The 23176-nt window shown below is 40.0% G+C and overlaps 1 protein-coding gene across 1 annotated transcript in view; it reads right to left on the bottom strand.

Moving 5' to 3' along the window:
• Nucleotides 1-23176, bottom strand: part of shank3a (SH3 and multiple ankyrin repeat domains 3a) — a 171773-nt gene that overhangs the window by 47644 nt on the left and 100953 nt on the right. Inside the window, exon 13 of the mRNA XM_061036999.1 lies at nt 493-606. Coding sequence (XP_060892982.1) covers nt 493-606 — 114 coding nt within the window. The remainder of the gene's footprint in view (nt 1-492; nt 607-23176) is intronic.

Genomic DNA, 23176 nt, shown 5'->3' on the forward strand with positions numbered 1-23176 from the left:
CCTGAGGTGCCAGACAACCTTAGCAATAAGTATAAAAATATCTCATAAAACAAACCATACTTGAGAAAAAAATAAAATACACAACATCAATAAACTATGAAATATTATAAAATAGATTTCATAAGGGTTGAGATGATTTCTCAAAAATCAAAAACTACTACTAGTCACATTATGAGTTGCTGTGATAAAAAACATGCAAGTTAGATTAGCCTGTGGATTGATTTTCGGTGTTAATTTTGAATCCAGCCCTCGATGGGTTGATGTATTTGGTTTTCATTGACGGTTGTTATGTAATTTTGTTGTCCACAAATTATACAATATACATCAGTTAAGATTTTCATTTTGCAAAGCTTGGTCATCAAGCTTTTTAGCAGAGGACATAAGCAGATTATATCAAGCGCTGAGGGACTTACATTGTTTTCAGCACCATGGACAGAGCTACATCCAAACATCAGTGGCATTTTGTGTATCTTGTGTGCATGTATGTCTTACCTAGCCGTGGGTCGAACTGCCTCATCTGAACTTCTTCCACATAGTCTGCCGGGAACCAGCCAGTCCTCCCTTTGACCGTGCCTTCCCAGAAACCTCCTTCTCCTATACTCAGCACTGACAGGGAGAGAAAACATGGAAGGAGGAATCAGTTCAGCAGTAGTCATATGGAGCTTTTAAATAGGACACAAAATGACCAGGGACATATACATAGAATAATGAGATATTTAGGTTTTTATGTTAATAATAAATCATAATGGAGCACGCTAAGCAGATGAAAAGAGGTGTACAAGAGAAGAAGAATATACATTGTTCTCCTACACTCATAAAGCAGAGTAATACGAGACTGAAGAAGAAAAAAACATACTCAGGTACATGTGTGACAAGTTTTGTGCTCTTTCTCATGCAATTATGAATTTTTGAATACGAAAAAAAAAGAAAAAAGATTTAACAATAAAAGGCCGTCGTAAAGAAAGGAAGAAGAGGGTGCTAAAGGACATAGACTAGAGAGAGAGCATAGGGCAGTGAGGACAAAGAGAGAGATTCCCTCAATGTACGGCTGTGGTAATTAGAGATGAATGTATAGTTGATATTGATCTTCTCTGCTGGAATGAGCCAGCACGCTCATTTCTACAACACTCATCCATTACTCCAGCAAGCATGCACGCACGCACACCCGCACGCCCGCACGCACGCCCGCATGCCCGCACGCAAGCATGCACACTCCTCAGAGATCACCGGCTGGAACTGAAGCTTTGCCTGAGTGAGCCCTTCTTCTAAAACGGGTTGCTAGGATACGGCGGTATGATGTTGCAGCCGGCAGACAGCCTGCTATATCATGTAGTTTACTTCCTCCAAACTATGTTCCCCTCTGACATGAGGATATGTCACGCTGATCTAAACCCAGGGCACCATGCGAGGCAGACAAGTGACTTCATCTTTGGTGATGTGATGGTGAAAAGTTCAAATATTAACCATTCACAAATGCCTGTGTCTTTCAAAAGATTTCCTACTTTTTGTGGGTGAGGATCTATTGCACTGTGTCTTAATCTAAATTCAAAGTCCACCCACATCTTGTTCAGAAACATACATGAAGAAACAAACAGGAGAAATAAAAAGTGTGTTTTCATCACACTGCAGTCAGCAATGTTAACACCCACCCATTAAGCTTACATTAAGTTGATCATTTCCATGATAATATACACACGTGTAAAAGCACATGTATCTAATCTTTTTTTTTTATTTCCGCTTATTCTCTTTTTTTTCTCTTCATCATTTCTCCTGTAAAAATGATACTCTCACCCTTCTCACAAACTTCCACTTTCATTACGATTTATATTATCACAATTCTTTCTTCTTTCTCTGTATAGTTTTACTTGAATCAAATGTTGTCTCCACAAGCAGCAGAATTTTCTGACCTGATCCATACATTACTGTAGCTGTTATTGTTTATATGACTGTACAAAGTCTGTCTATTGTCCAAAGAGTATTTTACTCTATGTGTTTTATGACACTTTTTCTCTTGTCATATTACCTTGCAAATAAGAGAAAACTAAAAAAAAACATTAAGCTTAAGGTATCCATCTAAAAGTATAATTTCTCATATTAGCTGCTTCCTCTTCTACAAATCAAATAATCAATGCCACGATGGAGCATGTACTTGCTTTCCAAAGTATTGAAATGTGAACCATTGCTGAAATAATACTATATATTTTCATTGCTGAAAATTAGAGTAAGCCTCAAACATTCTTTAAGTGTTTTTTTATATACTGTATATCTCAAGCTACATATCTCACTGCTAGAAGAAAACATACACAAGTTAAGAGGGTAGTGGTGTGTCAGAGGAGAAATGGCTGTTTATTGACATCCTGCTTAATAAAGAACACTCAGCACAGAAGATACATGGATGGATCCCTCTCTCTGATCTCAGCTTGACACAACTTCACCCCGCCTGTCTCCTGAGATCAGAATCCCCCTCTCTCTCTCTCTCTCTCTTTTCCACATCTAAATCCTTAATTCTCTCTCTCTCCCTTCATCTACACAAGTCTTTCTCTCTCAGTCCTCTTCATCTTGTTTCTGAAGGATCTGTTCTGCTCATGCTACTTGTAAAATTGACACACTATCCTCACATTTAAGTTAACGACATTGTCTGACTGCTCATCATTATAGTGAATAGTTTCAACTGATAATGTATCTACACTCCTGCACTTTAACATATATATGTTTGATTGCACAGCCACAAATTTGCACAGCTCTGGATAACCCTCTATATTGTTATTAAACATTTACCACTGTCATCACTGTTTCTACAAACTTACATCTCTTACCTCCAGCAAGTATTTTTACATTCAGTTGACAAGCCTGAATAAATGTTGTATTTATTTTTTCATTTTTTTAACCAGTAAGAATATTAAGTTAAATCCTTGATGTATAAATCTCTTCTTATTCTTATTTTTTTTATATTCTAAGTGCTTATTTATTTTGTATCTATTCTTATATTGTTTTATTTGTTCTGATAACCTGCTGCTGTAACACCACAATTTCCCAGTTTGGGATCAATTAAGTAATTCTATTCTATTCTATATCCTGGTCACCAGTCCCCTTCTTCATGTCTGTCAAAGTGTCCGTTTATGCTGTAACAGTATCACTGCAGGAAACAGGTTCTGGTGTATTCTCTCCTCCTCATTGACACGAATGACAGAAAAGGTGAGACCCCTGATTGATCTTTAAGGGTGCTCTAGCTCACTCCTTCCCTCTATCCACCCACCATAAATCAATTTGTTGTCCCTGACACTTCTACATCTATAGATCTATAGATCAAATCGACCAGTAAGTCTGTAAGAATGCTGGCATTATCTACACATCTGTAGTTTCTATTCACACCATACCATATCCATGTGAAACCCTCACAGGTATGTACAGAGTTCTGTGCTCTGTGAGTAGCCTCTACCTTACCCTGACACTCTATTTTGGAGCTTGCCAATACAGTGTTGGCATGACAACTGTCCCTGTGATGTGGCCTCACAGGAGCCAAGTGGCAGGAAGGAACTCAAACAGAGCATTTCTTTGCAGGAGGATGTGAATTATGTTTGCCGTGTTGATGTTTTCCTACAACGGAGCCACTTTGGTACCATGGCCATATACAGATATAGTAGTGGGGAAAAGGCCGACTAACACAAGTTTTTAAGAGGTCAAATTTTTTTTTTTCAATTATATCTTTATTTGGAACGGACAGGTATAGCACCAGCATAGCAACAATAGTAGAAATAAAAACAAATTTCCTTCCAGTTTTGTTTGTTTTGTGTCCGGAAAACGCGCATCACCAGTCATCCAGGCATACGAGTCCAAAGAAAGTAAAGTCATGGATCACGGATCAGATTTCGTCCGTCCTTAATAGTGTCCACTCTCCTCTAATAACTTAAATTTCACAGCAATTGTGATAGAGTAACATCAGTGGGTACACATTAACCTCTTAAGGACAGTAATGACAATTTTCCCGGGATAAACAGAGCCAGATGAGGCTCACATGTTCACTTAGAGAGAACTCTGATACAACTTAATTAAAGGTAGAACACTTTACATGAAACTATGAACAGAAACCAGGGTGGTCGCCTGCTGCTGCTGTCATAGAAATAATCATCAATAACCAGACAGAGATTAAATAAGTAAATTACAAAAGAATATTACTAATGAGATCAAATAAAGTCTGCTCTCGTGGGGGCTATGAATAAAATCCAGTTGTTCCAAATTTGGTAAAATGTGTCCTTTTGGATTCTTAATTGATAGGTCAATTTTTACATCCTAAATATCTCAAGAGTTATTCCAATCCACTCATCCAGGGTAGGCTGAATCGGGCTTAACCATCTCCTTGTAATTGTTTTCTTACTTGCCACCAAGAGTAATTGCAGCAGCTTTATCTCGCTCCTACGTTCCAAAAAAGAGACAAGACCCAGGTACAGAACATCAAAACTCAAATGTATTTGAGTGTTAAAGACCTTAAGGAAGCCTGGATACCGTTCCAGAAAACATTTAACTTGGAACAATCCCAGAAGATATGATAATAGTTAGCAACAGTCGAGCAAGAGGTCAAATTTTAATAACAAAAGCTCATAACAAAATATATGACACTATTCATGACAAAAAGCTTATTATTTTTCATACTTTTCTTCATAGCTGATAATTTTGCAACATAGAGCTGGGTTGCTTTCATTGTGTGACAGTGGTTATTTTGAATTTCTTTCAGTTAAAGCTCCTGTGAGGAGTATTTCGCTGGATATGAAACAGACTGAAATTAAAAATAATGTCCCTTTATGGCCTAAAAAAACAAACAAGACAAGTTGGATTGATTATTTTTATACAGTTCATTTAAATGTCTGCAATCGCTGCCACAGAGAAGGTGTCAGAAGAGAAAATTGCCAAGACAGCTCTGTTTTTTCTTTTCCAAGGCCAAGATTCATGATGTGTAAATGGTAAATGGACTTGAGCTTGTATAGCGCTTTTCTAGTCTTCTGACTACTCAAAGCACTTTTACACCGCAGGTCACATCTACCCATTCACACACTGATGGCAGAGGTTTCTATGTCAAGTGACAATCAGTATTAACTAATCCCATTCCTACACATTTATACGCCACAAACGAAGCAGCGGGAGCAACTTGGGGTTAAGTGTCTTACCCAAGGACACATCGGACATGTGGCTGCAGGAGCTGGCGATCGAACGCCCGACCTTCCTGTAAGGAGAGCGCCGACTCTTTGTGTGATACATTTGACTGTTAGAGGGCAGCAGGATGAGATGAAAACACTACTTTCTAAAGAACACAATTGCAGAGAAAAAAGAGCAAAGAGCTAATAGGTACAGCTTTGGCAACTGGGGTCACCAAAATGAACACAAGCATGTCCAAAAAAGGACAAAGCTACAGACAGCAACCATAAGTCCCCTCAATGCCAAATCCCACAGTAAGTCCAAAGAGACCAACAGGGTTTGTCGGGCTGATGCATGTTTAAAGGCTTTATATGTGATTTTTCACACTTAAATGTAGAAATCAAGTATATCCTCTGAAAATAACTCTGTGAGTCATGACTGTCTACAATGGGTGTAACACCCGAGTCCCACTGTCTGTGATGTTTTCAGAGTTTTCAGAGTCCTATCTTCACTTTGTTTACATCGCCCGGACGACCGGCTGACTCCTCCCCTCGTGTATAAAAGTTGTTTAATTGAGGGACTAGAGAAAAGAAGAATAACATACTGTACTCACTGCTTAACTGTGTTTCTAGATCACGCTCATTTCAGGTAAATTTACATGCAGTGTGAAGATACGAGCAGAATAAAGATCGCTAGCATTAGCATGCTAACACAACAATGCAGCGCAAGTTGTTTTGGTTTCATGCTGGAGCTCAAGGGCGACATCTGCTGGATCAAAAAATCGCATATAAAGCCTTTAAAGCAATGAAGTTGTATTTCATACAAAGGAACAGACTCTGGGAATTCCACACAGGCTTGCAGGTACATGATGTTCATACTGAATAGTTAAATTTGTCATTTCTTAGAGTTTTGTGAAAAGTTTTGAGAGAGCAGACTGGACTCCTTGGTCAAAAATAAATGATATAATAATCATTTTCTACTCTGTTGTTCTCACTATGGAGGTCTATTGTGGCTTTAGTAAACAACAGTTACCTACATAAGGCAATCAACACCTCTGCAGGACACCAGCTTTTCCCTCTCCTGCACAACAGAGGTCAGCTCCACTCGCCTGTGTCACTAGAAGGTATGACCCGACACACTGATTTATCATCCCCTCCAAATGAAAGCTGTTGGAAGCAAGGACACAGCATATGATTACATGCATTCCTCTACACTATTACACCTTAACACACATTTTTCACTTCACTTCACCCCTGATAATATATTGATTAGCCACTTATTGATGTTTATCTACTCAAAATGGGAAAAAAATTGGTTCTTGTATAAAACAAAAAGGCAATTTATTCTGCTGGTTAAAAGAACATTTAGCCACTTTTAAGCGACACCGTCCTGAACGCTTAAATGTCCTCGGCAACAGCTGTTGCTGCGCTCACAGCGATTTCAGTTGAAAGACATTTAACTTTAAGAGCACAATGCTCATCAATGTCACTTCCCCTCACAGACCAATCCAAATCAAGAAGGGGCGGGACTTCTGCTATTAGCTTTGTCAACAACAATGGCGGGGGGAGACGCTTGTCAGACTCGTCTTTTTTTTTCGAGGGAAGAATTTCCAGGTCCAGAGCTGCGGCTGATGCCAGGACATGGCTTCTTAATACTGTTTTAATTATTTCTTGGTGAGATTTCCTTGAATGAAAGTTTCAAGTTTTCTACTGGAAAGAAACGCTAGGTGTGCACATGGCTGAACACAGAAGGCACAGTCCTCTTTTTGTCTTGAGCCTGGAGTCTGGAACAACTAAAGGGCCTTGTCAGAGGACCTTAGGCATGAATGAGTCCACTCTAAAACTTACAGGTAGCCAATGCAGGTGTGATGATTTTAATCACATCCTTTTTACTTGTATCACAATGAAGACACATTTGAGACAAAGGAACCAGCAGTGCAAAAATGCTATTTCATTTCAAGATATTAGGGCTGATATCAGCAGCAAATGACTCACTCTCCGGGTGGGGAGTGAGTCCTTGCTCCAAGTGGTGGAGTTCAAGTATCTCGGGGTCTTGTTCACGAGTGAGGGTAGGATAGAGCGTGAGATTGACAGACGGATTGACTCGGCGTCAGCAGTAATGCAGGCGTTGTGCCGGACCGTTGTGGTGAAGAGGGAGCTGAGCCTGAAGGCAAAGCTCTCGATTTACCGGTCGATCTACGTTCCAACCCTCACCTATGGTCATGAGCTATGGGTAGTGACCGAAAGAATGAGATCGCGGATACAAGCGGCCGGTAATGAGCTTCCTCCGGAGGGTGGCTGGGCTCAGCCTTAGAGAGAGGGTGAGGAGCTCGGAGTAGAGCCGCTGCTCCTCTGCATTGAAAGGAGCCCGTTGAGGTGGTTTGGGCATCTGTTAAGGATGCCTCCCTTTAGAGGTTTTCCAGACACGACCAACTGGGAGGAGACCCCGGGGCAGACCCAGAATGCGCTGGAGGGATTATATATCCCGTCTAGCCTGGGAACGCCTTGGAATCCCCCAGGAGGAGCTGGAAAACATTGCTGGGGAGAGGGAAGTCTGGGTTGACTCAGTGCGCCTGCTACCACCGCGACCCGACCTCGGATAAGCAGAAGAAAATGGATGGATGGATGGATGTATATTGTACAGTTAAACCAGCTTCAAAGTCGTGCTTACTGCAATCACAACGATGCTGAGTAGGACTGAGATCCAGAAACTGTACAGGCCACTGAAGCGGTGATATGTCAGTGTTGGGTTCCTGAACCGTTTGACAACAGAACCTCGTGGCGTGGAGCAGAAATATCTGGATGGATTGGATAAACTGCAGTCATGAGACTCACTGACAGTGTTGCATTGGTGTGCTGTGTTTTTTAGCAATCCTTCATTAAGCTTTAGTTAATGTGCACCAGACTGTGTTTTCCTCACACCATCGCACTGCCACAAGCAGCCTGTGATGTTTACACCTAACAGGATGGCTCCATGGATTCATGCTGCTTGCGCCAAAATCTGAGTCAGCATAATGCAAAAGAGTCCTGAATATTACTCTCCACACTGCAGGAATGTTTTTCTGTTCCTTCTTAACAAATCACAATTTTAAACATTTAGTAAAAACAATAAAGAGGTAATAAACCAAGAGAGACGTAAGGTGTCAAGAGTGTCGAGTGAATACACATAATTATCCTCATTTTCAAATTGTCAATGACAGAAAAAAACCTTGTAAATAATCGAGTGGATTTAGCAGTAAGACAATCACCATAGAAATGTGAGTAGATCGCATGGCAACCCACTGAGTCATAGATGGAAAATTCTCTAAGCCTATATGAAGAAATAAAACACAAACAAAGCATGAAGTGTGAGCAACAAGGACAGCAACATAATAAAGAGACCATAGAGGATGAAACAAAGGAAAATACTGAAAGAGGCTTGTGTTCAACAATGACAAAGAGAGATGAGAGAGCCAGCTAAGGACAGACACAAGCTGACAAAGACCTATGTTTCATGACAGTCCAAAGAGTCTGCTGTGTCCGGTGAAAAGTCTGGTATAGCATTATCATTGTGTGTGTGTGTGTGTGTGTGTGTGTGTGTGTGTGTGTAGGTGTGTGTGCATATGTTTGTGTTATATCTCAGTATGCCCTTGGTTAAGTCAGTCTGAGCTGCAGGTTTAAAAATAGCATCTGTGAGGATGCAGATCTATTTATACCCTTCACACATACTGCAAGCAAGCTTCACTGCATCCCTGGTTGAGTGTGTGTGTGTGTGTGTGTGTGTGTGTGTGTGTGTGTGTGTGTGTGTGTGTGTGTGTGTGTCTGTACGTGTATGTGACGACCGATTGAGCTCATTTTAATTCTTGCTTTGCTTCGCTCTATTGCGTTGTGCTAAGTCATTCATTTTGTTTCTCCCTCTTTCATCCTTCTTTCTGAATACCAAGCAACTAAACACACACACACACACACACACACACACACACACACACAGGTATACATGCACACACATACAGAGTCCGGGCATCTGCCTCCCAACTGCTTTGGGAAAGATCAGACACAAGCACACACATATATTTTTCACAGGTAACGGCTGGTGCGTCAAGCTCTTGTTTTCTGCCTGCAGGAACAGGCGATAAAAGATGCAGCTGTGTTGAAGGAGCCCGATGGCTCGCTGCCACTGATGCACTCACTCTGATTCAGACGGGGAGGCCGGAAGACTTGCCAAAGACATGACGTAGCTTTATTTTAATATAATATCAGAATAAGAGTGTCGTAAGGTATAAAGAAAAAACTTTACTTCACTAAATATGACATATTCCTTTCTAAATAATGGGATGCAGGAGAAAACAAAAATACATAGATATACAAGTCATTTTCCATTAATGCACAATGCAGAAACAGACAGAAAGAGAGATGAGATGACAGCAATCAGTAAGCTAGATGATATCTGCTTATACACATGTTTTTAAATCATCTTAAGTGACAGCTGTCTGATGCACTGGAGGACAATGTTATTTATTCACAGTTCTGTTGCTGCTCTCTACTGTTCACTTTATGTCCAGAGCTTTGCTTCTCAGTTTCATCCATGTCTCTGCTTCATTATTAGTAACAAACACTTTTCCCACTAGCTTTGTGAGGTTCTAGTTTGTGAGATTGAGACAGCCAAAGAGAAAAAAATCTCCTCTTCAAGTGACTTCAACCAGCAGCTTCATGCAGGTCTAAGTTTAAAGGCTTTATATGTGATTTTTTTGATCCAGCAGATGTCGCCCTTGAGCACCAGCATGAAACCAAAACAACTCGCGCTGCATTGTTGTGTTAGCATGCTAATGCTAGCGATCTTTATTATGCTCGTATCTTCACACTGCATGTAAATTTACCTGAAATGAGCGTGATCTAGAAACACAGTTAAGCAGTGAGTACAGTATGTTATTCTTCTTTTCTCTAGTCCCTCAATTAAACAACTTTTATACACGAGGGGAGGAGTCAGCCGGCCGTCCGGGCGATGTAAACAAAGTGAAGATAGGACTCTGAAAACTCTGAAAACATCACAGACAGTGGGACTCGGGTGTTACACCCATTGTAGACAGTCATGACTCACAGAGTTATTTTCAGAGGATAGACTTGATTTATATCATATTTAAGTGTGAAAAATCACAGATAAAGCCTTTAAAGTCAGAATTTCATTACTTTTAATCATAAATAAATCATTGGGAATATAATGGGGATGTTTTCATACTCTATTAGAAAACTGTGTCCTGAAAAAACACAACTCTGATGTGTGTGTAGTAAAGTAAGTGTAATTTAATGTTAAAGGGGGACTTGCTGAGTAAGGCTTTTTTTTCTGAATATAGAGTTAAGATCTATTTCAGCCTACATAACTGCCTGTGTGCATGTTCGTGTGTGTGTGTGTGTGTGTGTGTGTGTGTGTGTGTGTGTGTGTGTGTGTGTGTGTGTGTGTGTGTCTGAGTGCCACAGAGTGTGTGATGGTGAGTGTGAAGAGCATTCCAATAACCAGAGTGAAGCTGTTATTAGATTTGGATCCCTGCACTCTTTATTAAACCTCGGTTCAATTCAGTTTAATAGAGAGAGAGCAGAGTTGCATCTTTTACGAAACGAGGGGGGACACAGCCCGAGACATGCAAACACACGCCTACACACACACACACACACACACACACACACACACACACACACACACACACACACACACACGCACACACACACACAGGGAGCGGTATAGAAGAAGTGGAGGTGGCCTGCAATTAAATAGCTGATGAAGAAAAGGGCGAGTGCACCCCAGAGTAGGTGCAAGATTGACTGTAGAGTAGAGCGCCAATAAATAAAGAGTGAAGAGGGGACAGTCACACTGCTCTGAGTCAAATGTGTGCAGTGGTTTGCAGCGTGTGTGTGTGTGTGTCCCCCCCCAGGACTTCTTAAGCTAAGAAGGAGGTGAGGGAGTGGTGCAGTCTCCTGCTAATCAGTATTCAACTGAGAGAGAGAGTGTGACGGAAGGGGAGGGAAGAAATAAAGACTTGACAAGATTGAGAAAAAAAAAAGAAACATATGGAAACAATCAGTTTTTTTTTTGTGAATGACAGCAGAGTCAGAAAGAAGAGTGGTTCAAAGCAGGAAGGCGAGAGAAAAAAATATGGGGAAAGCGAGGAGGGCGGAAGTGTTGCAAATTACAGTGGGCTGAAGAGGAGGAAGAGAGGAGGGAGGAAAACTCCACGACTGACTAGGAGGAGGGATCCCTCTTCTCTTCTCATCTCATCCCCTCCCTCCCTCCCTCCCTCCCTCCCTCCCAGGCTACAGGGGACCTACAGGACATAACTCTACTGTCTTTTTATTTCAATTCTCTGCTTCTCCATCAACCCTCAGGTTACGACAGATATAGAACAGACAAGCTTGTGGTCATCTCTGTCTTAGTTTTTTTTATATGACATGAAAGTCTAGCTCTGCACAGAAATAAGAACAATCTCTAACCAAAATACAATAGAGGGGTAAGCCAGTGATTGATAAGCTGTAGTCCAACCATTGATTGTCTGTTGATCGTTAATAGATCAGTGATAGATTGTTTGTTTTGGAGTCGTTAATCACACGGCTGATTGTTTGATTGACTAGTCAGGGTGCATGAATGATTAGTGGCTCATGCCGTGATAGATGAACATGCTCTAATGAGCTGATCAGCACTAATGCTCCAGTCTCTGCTACTTATTATTACATGACCAAAATGCCAGTAGCTGACTGAAATTGCTTTTGGCTGCATGGATGGGCAGGTAGGGTTGGTGGGTGAGTGGTCATGATGTTGAACTCAAGAACATTAATAACAAGGATCATCTCAAAGGAGACGGGGGCCGTTCTTGTTTGATTTGTTTTTAATTTCAGGGAGATCGTGGGTGCATTTGGAGAGAGTTCAACAAGAAGAGGGCGAAAGACAAGGACACAAGGTTTTTTTTTTTAAAGCTGGTATAAGCTACTTTATATGATTTCACCAGGACAGGACATGATCTATGTGTCTTCAACCTTTGACTTTAGTAGGTTGTCACCGTGCAGGACAGAAAAGCCTATAGTTGACAATCATCTGGAGTCACTCTGCGCCAAAGTCAAACAGTGTGTGTTTCACTGTGCATGAAATCGTACCTTAATCTTAACCAACCGTCACTGTGAATATACATATATGTATATTATTTAATTTAAATGATCAACACACGCACACTTATTTATGTAAATACTGTAATTGACATCTTAATTGACCCATCTGTCACATAACTGTATTTTACTCATCATGTTACTTCAGCATCTTTTACACTATTCACCACTGCACTGTTTCATGTTTAGTCATGTAAATATGAGTCTTTTATTTTTATGTTTCTGATTCTTTATCAGCGTTTCTGTTGATTGTGTATCTGTATCAGTAAAAGGCTCCTGTTTATGCAGCAGGTTTCTATTGTATAAATATATATGTTGTTTAACTCTACAAGTGCTGTCTGTGCTGTGTTTCCAATTAGCTTTTTGTGTGAGGCTATATATTTTTGTATGTTAGGCAAGTATGGGGTTTAATATCAACGAGCGATTAAGTGTTCTAGCAAGCTGCAGTGCACTGTATGGTCATGTTTGGAAAAAAAGGATGAGAGTGTAATAGGAGGACAGGTGGTGTGTTCAGCAGGGAGCAGCTAGGTGTGTGTGGGCGGGACCTTGCACCCTGCTGCTACTCTGATTGGACAACTAGAGGGTAAGCTGTGACATCAATGCCCTTGCCTTAGGCTTGTGACCCTCTTCAGTATCAATAACACACAAACAAAAAACACACACACACACAGCATGGAGCATTTTAAATGGACAAGTGAAGTCTGTTAATAAGCCACATGTCCATTATATCACCAGGGAAACATAGGAAGCCCTCAACCCAAACCCACTCTTCCAATAATGCCCCCCATGCAGACTTCACTGGTGGGCTCTCAGAAGAATTAATGTAATTTGGAACCAGCTCAAAACATAAAAACAAGTATAAAAAGGGTTGTAGTATGTCATTTTGTCCTACGGAGAACTGTGCTCATTTAACCTAAGGGGCGAAAAGGAAAATAGAATTTCTCGGCACTAGGTTTTTATGTTTTTTTTTGCTTTATTGTGTGAAAAAATCACCTAATCATCTGTTAGTGTTGTACTTACAAAAGGATGTGTAAATTCTGTAGTTGTATCAAATACTGTCCTTATCTTGTTACACTGACTCACCTCATGTATTTTTATTCTATAGCGGTATCATAATGTTACAATCATAATAATATTGGGGTGCAGAAGGCCTAGGGGTTAGGGTGCACTCGATGTAGGGAGGCTATGGTCCTGCGGGCTCGGGGCCCGGGTAATCGGGTCTTGACCCTTGGCTACTTACTCGCATGTCACTCCCCACTCTGTCCCGGTCTCCTACTCTATCCACTGTCCCATCAATTGAAGACAAAAAAAGCCCCAAAACAACAAATAACACTGAGAATTATTTTAAATCCTGCAGTGTTTTCAAAGTATAGCTTTAAAGGTCCCATGTTATGATTTCTGGTTTTATATGCTCTTTAGTGTGTTTTCCAAGTGTCCTGTGCATGTTTAGACACATCTATGTGCAAAAATTCAAAGTCTGCGGAAACACGGCTTCTCCTACCTCCTCCTGTTAGCTGTAGCATTAGCTGCATGTAACGCTCGGTTCTAGCCCCCCTCGAAAAAAATGTGTCAGTGCGACGTCATTGTCAGTGTGAGATCACTGATCTAAGCCCATTGGCTCGTTGTGGCCCTACAGCTCATGTTGAAATTTCCGAGAAGCGTGCTGAGCAACTGACCAATAACGACAGAGCGGAGAGAACTTTATCTATTGTGAACGTACAAAAGTAAGTACACAGATTAAATATACGAACCCCAAAAAGGGCAGAATATGAACTCTTTAAATGTAGCTCTAGCGAAAGTTCAGACAGGAAGACTATATTTTGCACACTCGTTTTATTGTTTATTGTCATACCATGTCAAATCACTCCTCCACGCATGCTCACTCATTACTTCTCGTAATCATCACCTGGTCACATCTATCCAATAGCACTGCTCCACTCCCTCATTGTTAGCCTAGCATATTGCTGCTGTCTATTTAAAAAATGGCTTTTTCTTCCACTAGTTCATTCATGCCATCGTTACGAGCGACCCTCCACCTCCCCATCGCCACCAAGCCTTCGCAGTTTCATCACATCCTTCATCCCATCAGCCTCTGATGACATCATCAGCCATCGTCCAGTCAACCCCCAGCCTTCGCAGTTTGTCTCAGATGACATCATTAACCATCTCCTCATCAACTCCAGTCTTCACAGTTCAATCAACTTCTTCATCGCATCAACCCAGACAACATCATCCGCTAACACCTCCACCACCAGTGTCTGGACTCTAGGTGGGGGATAATTCTTGTTGCCGCTCAGGGCAGAAATCTTCAATCACCCCGTCTCCCTGTAGAGTTCAAGTGCCAAAGATTCTCTGACAATCATTCTATGTCACATATGTAAAATAAACCTTTCATCTTTCAATCATTTACTTGTCTCTCCTGATTGAAATGCCTTTGGTGAACTTTCAGGTCAATGTTGTACAAGTGACCTAAGTGTTGTTATGTAACTAAAAAGAGTGAGAGTTAGACATAAACTATAAGCATGTTGTACAGTATCTATTCTTATGGTATACAATCATGTATGTCTACACAGTTGGATGAAACAGATACAGACAGGCAGGATAATTGAGATCAGAGAGAGAGACAGGCAGAACGATAACAAATACACCAAGACAAATTCCTTGTATGTGTAAATGACCTGGCAATAAAAAATATTCTGATTCTGTTCAAATTTCTTTCTTCTTCTTCTTCTTTCTTTCAAATATCAGGAAAGCTGGTTGAAAAAGAAATACAGGAACACACACAAACGCTTCACACAACTGGAGAGGAAACCTAATCAATTCAACCTAGGCTCACTGTGGAGAGCTAACATTGACATTTAGTCCAAGTGAAACCCAACAGCATACAATCTCATCTGAGCTAACCTCAGAACCCATCGACAGTCATCTTTTTTTTATCACCATCTGATAGACGGGTTGCATAGAAGATATAAATGTCTCTCAGAACGGAATGAAAATTTCTCAGTAATTCCAGTGAAGCAATTTGTTAGCGTTAAATTACTTTCAGGAGAAGACTTCCTTTTTCTTTTCAGAGTTTACGTCAACTAAAACGCTGTCATTTTATGGTCCATAATATCCTAGAGTTGCACCCACTCATCTATTAAAACCTCAGTCCAACAGTCGACAATATACGTTACACAGCAGCCTCACTCTAGCTCACGTTGAGTTGTATGAGCCTGAAACAGAAAAGGAAAAAGGAAATAAATCCTCGTACATCACAACCAGTTTAGGAAATCCTTTGGGACAAATAATTGGTCAATACAGCTCGGACTTCTACAAACAGAAACGTGAACACTTCACATGCTGACAACTCAGACCCATGCCTTGATTGTAGAAACTGTAAAAAAAAAAGGACTGCATCCAAGCTGATTTTCCAGGATCATATGAGAAAGAAAACTGATATAATCTTATAACAAAAGACAAAATCTGCAGGTACATTTTCTTTGGTTTTTCACAACCAAATAGAACTTTTCAAATTCACCAAAAGGTATACATGTATCACTTTTATTTTAGTGCTAAAATGACGAGTCAAAGCTGTTATGCACTTAGTACCTGTTGCTTGGTAACGGATACTGTATGCATATGCATTTTTTGGACTGAACAATAGCATGCTGCTGGGTGAAAAAGATGCTTTCTGCTTCATTTTCAGGATCTAATGATCTTACTCAAAGCACACATGCACAACAATGTGTATATATGTAGCTATACTTGGACAAATGTATAAAGCACATATTCAGACAAAAGGGTTCAACAGAAAGCCTTTGCAGCTTTATGACAGGCGATCAGTATGCCAAGCATTAGTGAAAGGCTGAAGTACTGTGTGTTCCCAGATATCATAACAGCAGTAATAGCTGCTTTCTGGGTATATGTGACGCTACTGTAGACCTGGGACAATCCATTAAAACGCAGCATGTGTGTCTGAGTGTGTGTATTTTTTGTTGTTATAACTGGTCCAGGTTATCCTCCACTGCCCACAGCTGTGTTAATATTCTGTACACACTGGGTGCGGCCAAAACCCCCATTAATCATGTTTGTGAATGTCTAATCTCAACGTTACTTGCGCCGGATTCATTTTCCATGGCTGTCTGCAAGATTTATAATGGCGTTTGGAGAAGGTGAGTGTGGTGTGCGTGTGTTCGCATGGGATGTAATACATTGTTACGGAAGCATGCTCCTTAAACGTGTCACCTTGTTGAGGGGAAGGATGTCCTGAGTGTGCAGTTCAAAGACTCGGTAGAGGACCAGCATGATGATGCACACAGCATGTCTTTTGATTGTGTTTTTTGTGTACATTGGTGTGACTGTGTTTTCAGTTGGTGTGGGTATGTATACATAGAGCCAAAGGTGGGACAAAGTCATTGCTTTGCAAGTCACAAGTAAGTGTCAAGTCTTTGGTCTCAAGTCCCAAGTAAAGACAGGCAAGTCTCGAGTCGAGTCACAAATAAAGTCTGGCAAGTCCCAAGTCGAAATCAAAAGTCCTAACCTTTGAATTCCGAGTCCTAAACAAGTCATTAGCTCTCTTCACCAAATTAAATGCCATTTTCACAGAGTAATAATTTGTGACAGTTACACAATTCATGATTGCTTATAAGATTTTATTTAGACTACTTCTTAAAATAAAATAACGGTACCAGTGTGACTGACTCTGTTTTGTTTATTTTTCCTAAATTCATTTTTTTCCATTTTTATTTGACTAAATTCTGTGTTTGACGGTGTGTTCCATTGGATCAGATCACTGATTTTGGGTCATTTGATTAGATCATTGAGACATTTTTAAATATAAATTACCTCGCCTTTATTTATTTTCTAAAAGGTAGTATGCCTAGTGCCCAGGCCACCCTTGCTCCCCCTTTTTTTTTACAGTGTTTGTGAGTCCGACTCGAGTCCAAAACTGTGTCCCAGTTTGTTGCCATGATGATAGTAAACCAGTATCAGATGTGTATCTTTGTTTTCCAATCAGTCAACAACTTACTCCCTCCGTCTGTTTTCAAGATATATTTCAATTCAATTCTCAAATCCATCATTACAACACAAGGTCAGCCAGCTTACTTCATTCTTGCATTTTTCAGGACATCTTTTTCTCAATCCTCTATCAGATTCAGAGGACCTCATTGTTGGAACAATTCACCCAATCATATTAGAAACAGCACCAGCCTCAACTTATTTAAAAAACAAACCATTTATTTCCTGCTTGGCCGATTAACCAACGCACCATCATAATCATTCTCTGCCATAAGAGCTTATTTTCCTTTTTCCCCTCTTCTTTAATTTGTCTCTTTCTTGTTTTGCTTTCTTTTACACCTTATTGAGTATGTGTTGTGTTTTTGCTTGGACTACATTAATAATATGTCTCTGTGTTACATGTTTCTCTTTAGGAGGGCCACTCGACAAGCCCCTCTGGGTTTATTTGGCTCCTCCAGCACATTTCTTTCAAAATGTATATTTTGTTAATTAACTTATCATTATGTACTGTCTGTTTTTCAATCGATCTATTATGTTTTTTTTGTGCAATAAAAAAAAGTTTTTTTTAGGAGAATACCATCAAGCTGATGAGATCAGATCACATAAATGAAAGGAAGTTTGAGCGGGGAAATGAGAATAGAGAGGGGACGCAAGAGAGGATGTGCCTGGCCAACCTTTTAAGGAAAATTAGCTGCTCTCTGGAAAAGGCAAGATCAATTGTAGTGAAACTCCTACAGTATGAAGACAAAGAAATCATCCTCTCTAAGGCGAGCGCTCACCTCAATAACACTTCAATTTATGTAAATGAGGACTTTTCTGAATCCCTCGGAAGAAGAGAGCAGACCTTATTTCAGCAATGAAACAGGTCAGAGAACATTGAGACTATGTTTTTTAATCAACTGCGATCAGCTGGTAATCAAACCCCGAAAGATCCAGCAAACAACAGCAACCAACCAGCATGAGTGAATCTGTGCCAGTAAGACTGTTTACTCACTGTAAGTATTGTTTCTTGTTCTTTCTTTGCACTCCAATACTATGACATTATCCTTATGTAAACCTGGATGATTTATACATCATCAAAATTGCTACAGATGAATTCGTACCAGAATGCTCCTTTAATGGACAATACTTCTCTAACATTAGATGGTGATTTTCAGGAACTGACAACATCATATGTTTCATTCAAAAATGATCCTGATCCAAACTTTTTTGTTTAAATTGAATCAGCATTACTCAGATTATTACAGTGAGAACAAATCTAAATCTTCTGTTGACCATACGAGTCTGTAGAAAGTTTTCTCCCTCATTCAAATGAATGGCCAGAGTCTTTCTAGAAATACTGATTATTTATGTCTATGTCTGGAAAAAACTTGACTTCCCATTTCATGTGATCGGGATCACTGAAACCTGGTGGACCAGAGATAATGCTGATTTAAATTAAATTTACAACCACAAGCATACAGCATATAGATGAAGAGAAAACCAAATTGGAGGGGGTGTGTCTGTATACCTCCACCATAGTCTGGTGGTTTATGAAGAAAGAAACAATATTATAAACTATTTTTCTAAAAGGTCTTCAACCTTCCTAAAAGAGCACATGTCACTCCGCTGTTCATCTCCTTACACTGACTCCCAGTTACTGACTCGAATCAAATTTAAAACTCTGCTGCTCGCTTACAAAACAGACACAGAAACATCTCCTCCTTACTTTAACTCATCCAGGTCTACACTCCCTCCCGCCCACTACGCTCTGCCAATGAAAGGCGTCTGATCCAACCTTCACAACAGGGTCCTAAGTCTCTGACTAGACTCTTCTCCTCTGTCGCCCCCCGGTGGTGGAATGAACTTCCAAACTCCATGTGATCTGCAGAGTCCCTCTGCACCTTTAAGAAAAAGCTAAAGACCCAGCTCTTTCATGAATACCTACTAACTTAATGATGATGGTCTCCATATTATTGATGATGATGATGGTAATGACGATGGTTTTTGTTTGATAACGACGACTTATAAGATGGTTTCTATACTGATTAGAGCTCTCAAGAACTGCCCTCAATGTTGTGCTTTGCCTCTGGTCACTTCCTGTCAGCACCTGTGTGTCCAATCAGACTCAAAGCTGATCGTTTGCTCTTACTGACATTGTTCCCTTTTTTCTAGATCCTTGCTTGTGTTGTTCTTACTCTCTGATGTACGTCGCTTTGGATAAAAGCGTCTGCTAAGTGAATTGTAGAATTGTAGAATTGTACAGCTGCTGCAGAGGCCGAGATAGTTGAAACCCACAAGACAACGATTGCATGTGTCTATAGACCACGTAGTTCCAGTTTTATCTGTGTTTAATAATGCCATAGAAAATGTACTTGATATCATTTCAGAAGATGGGAAAAAATGTTAGTTGATTGGTGAATTGTATGATAATATTGGTAACTATGAATGAACAATTTAACCCCTTCACATTCTGATGTCATATTGCTCTTGTTCTTCTTATTTGTTATTTTGTCTGTAAAAGAAAAACAAAAAAGAAAGAGCATACTAATGGCATCACACAAACACACACTGATAGCCTAGGAAGCATCCTTCTTTGAATCGCCATCATTGACCTAAGCATGTGCATACACATACAAACACACCCCACGACACCAAGTGCATGCTCGTTTGGTGTTCCAGTTGTGGTCGGCAAGTGAGGAAGGACAAGCAGATCTCATTACCTGCAACTAATAGTCTGCCTGGAGAGCTGGATGCGGATGAACCCGCTAAATGGCGGACAGAGGAGCTGTTTGTCTAGACAAAGGCCGTCTAGAGACATTGATCTCAGACAGCAGAATGAACCACTGACAACCTCGGAGTGGATGTTTTTTTTAGCAATTCTTCAAAATAGAGGAGAAACTACGAGAAGTGAGGACTATCCTTTAGTGTAGGGAATGAAAAAAAGGATGAATTCGTTTTTGTCAGCAGTAATTATATGTGCATTTCACAGTGCTACTCTAAGGGAATCATGTGCCAAAGTCATAAAACACTCTCTGAAATTGTATCTCTATCTTTTAAATAGCCTCACCCTGAAGATCAAAGTTGTGAATCTGAAAATGAGTCAGAAACTGTCAGTCACTACACCAACATGAAAACTTCACAAAATGTATTTCTGATGGCCTAATGGTTAATAAATTAATATTCCCACTGTTATACAGTTTTACCACTTTGTAATTCTTTTAAAAATTAAACAAAAGGAAATAATATTAATTTTACCTTCATGGTCATCAGCATCTCCATTGTAAACATCACCGGTATAGCTGCCACTCTCTTCAAAATGTGGGGCGTCAGCTATAAGATAACATTTGACATTACATCGCTGATTGTAGTGTAGAATAATTGTCTTTGTAATATCCCACCAAAACTACATTTAAGAAAAATATTAGGCCGCGCATAAAACAGATCAGAACTCTACTCAGTCTGCAAAACAACATTTGACAGTGCAAACACATGGATTTGTGAGGACAGAATTTAACTGATGCAAAAATAAGAAACAAAAAGATCACACTAGGGTCGTGGAGCATTAACTTATAGGTTATTTTTTTTAATTATAGTCAAAGCTGTTTTACAACTTCTTGTGGCAGAGTCAATCCACTAAGCACAAACTTAAATTGTATGTTATACGTCAACTGTTCTAGTTCTTTTTAAAGACAAGGTTCAACCTGTTACAGCCTCAAAATAAACGCTTTAAAAAGTGGCAATTCTTACCAGATGAAGGAAAAGGGATTTTGAATGAAACCACTGAGACTTCTTGCCAACCCACAAAACAATCTAATTAGTCTGAGATTGGGTTTTAATCTGATCTGATCTGATGTTGGAGCAAAACAACTAATGGTTGAAATCAAAAAATGAAAATCAAATCATTAGGGGCTGTAACTACACGCAGAGACACCGTTTTTAGAATATGCATGATCCAAATATGACAGAAAGACAAAAACTCATCATGGGAAAATAAGCTGATCAGTTTGATATTCATTTGTTGCTCCAGTGCAGAAACCTAAAATAGTTTAATATGTATGCTAAACAATCATGTATACAGGCTTAAATATGTCAATCACATATTGTCCTTGATGATTTTGGATTCTTAATTGATAGTTACATTTTTACATCCTAAATATCTCAAGAGTTATTCCAATCCACTCATCCAGGGTAGGCTGAATCGGGCTTAACCATCTCCTTTGTAATTGTTTTCTTACTTGCCACCAAGAGTAATTGCAGCAGCTTTATCTCGCTCCTACGTTCCAAAAAAGAGACAAGACCCAGGTACAGAACATCAAAACTCAAATGTATTTGAGTGTTAAAGACCGTGCTTAAAAGCTTTATATGCCATTTTTCACACTTAAATGACACGTTGTCTTGAAATATCTAATAATATTCTTCCACCAATGCTTATTTACAGATTTCCAACTTCTTAGAAAGGAGGAACTCCAAAGCTGAGTATTTCCTCTAAAACATCCAGTGTGGGGACGATAGTGTGTCTCGCAGCTGGTTAGAAAACATTTGTTGTCAAGCCAAGTGACCTCGTGTGATATCAAGTTCTCTGAAGCTGCCACATCAGCTGAAGAAGATAAAGAGAGCTGACTAAGAAATGAGGATGTACATGAAAGGGATTTAAAATGCTCAACTCTGATTTTACTCTGATAAGTTTCATGCCTTTGCGCTCTGAAACTTGACTTGCAGACTGAGTAGTGATCTGTTCATTTTTATGGTGTCTCTAATCTTTTATCAGCATTATACTAATGAACTGCTACAGCATAGACTAGTTGGGGTGACTTTTAAGGGTCATTTTCACAGGACTGAGTAGGGGAATTTCAGTTCATTATTTTACACTATCAGTAAATAGTCAACTTTTAAACAACAACAAAAAAGGATAAAGGGTTTTTCAGTTATCTTAAAGAGGTCATATTATGCCCTTTTTGGGGTTCATATATTTAATCTATGTACCTACTAAAGTATGTTCACAATAGCTAAAGTTATAAAAAAGTGTCTGTTTTCATGTTCTGTCGCTCCATGCACCGGCTCTCTTCTGACTCTCTCTAAGGCTCTGAAGTGCCCACGTTCAGAGTCCCCACGTGCGCCAAGTCTGATCTGAGTGGTCGGCCTGTCGGCTCTGTAGTGATTGGTCAGTCGCTCAGCACGGTTCTCGGAAATGTCCCGCCCCTTTTATCATATTGGGAATGCAGCCACTTTGGCTCCGAGGGGAGCAAAAACATTAGCACCTTAGCACTACTGTGCTACCGCAGGCTACGGCATATCGTGGGCGTGCTACAGAAGTTAATGGGCGTGCAACATGAGCTGCTGGGCTTGCCACAACGAGCCAATGGGCTTAGATCAGTGATCTCACACTGACAAGACGTCACACTGGCAATTTTTTTTCGAGGGGGGCTAGAACCGAGCGTTACATGCAGCTAATGCTGCAGCTAACAGGAGGACGTAGGAGAAGCCGTGTTTCCGCGGACTTTGAATTTTTGCACATAGATGTGCCTAAACATGCACAGGACACTTGGAAAACACACTAAAGAGCATATAAAACCAGAAAAAGAAGAATATGACCCCTTTAAAGGTGAGTTTAAATTTACTCTTCAGTCGCAATAAAATGCTTGATCTAATTTAATAAAGAAACAAATTCATTCAATTGTACAGAATCTCCTGCAGTGAGAAAAAAACCCATCATGACAATATTAAAGGATCTATACTAAGACAAATGTGATTAGGTGACATGACTCAAACAAGAATCATTACGTTTTTCTTTGGGAGCTAAATAAAACACAATGCTACAGGAAGTGTTTGCGACAACATCGAATGTATTTACCATCTCCATCTGGACCATTAACCTCTGAGAAAGAAAACAGAAAATCCAATCAAATCTTAGGATACAAAAATGATGATGATGCTTT

This window comes from Labrus mixtus, chromosome 4 (assembly GCF_963584025.1).
Source record: "Labrus mixtus chromosome 4, fLabMix1.1, whole genome shotgun sequence".
Classification (NCBI taxonomy): Eukaryota; Metazoa; Chordata; class Actinopteri; order Labriformes; family Labridae; genus Labrus; species Labrus mixtus.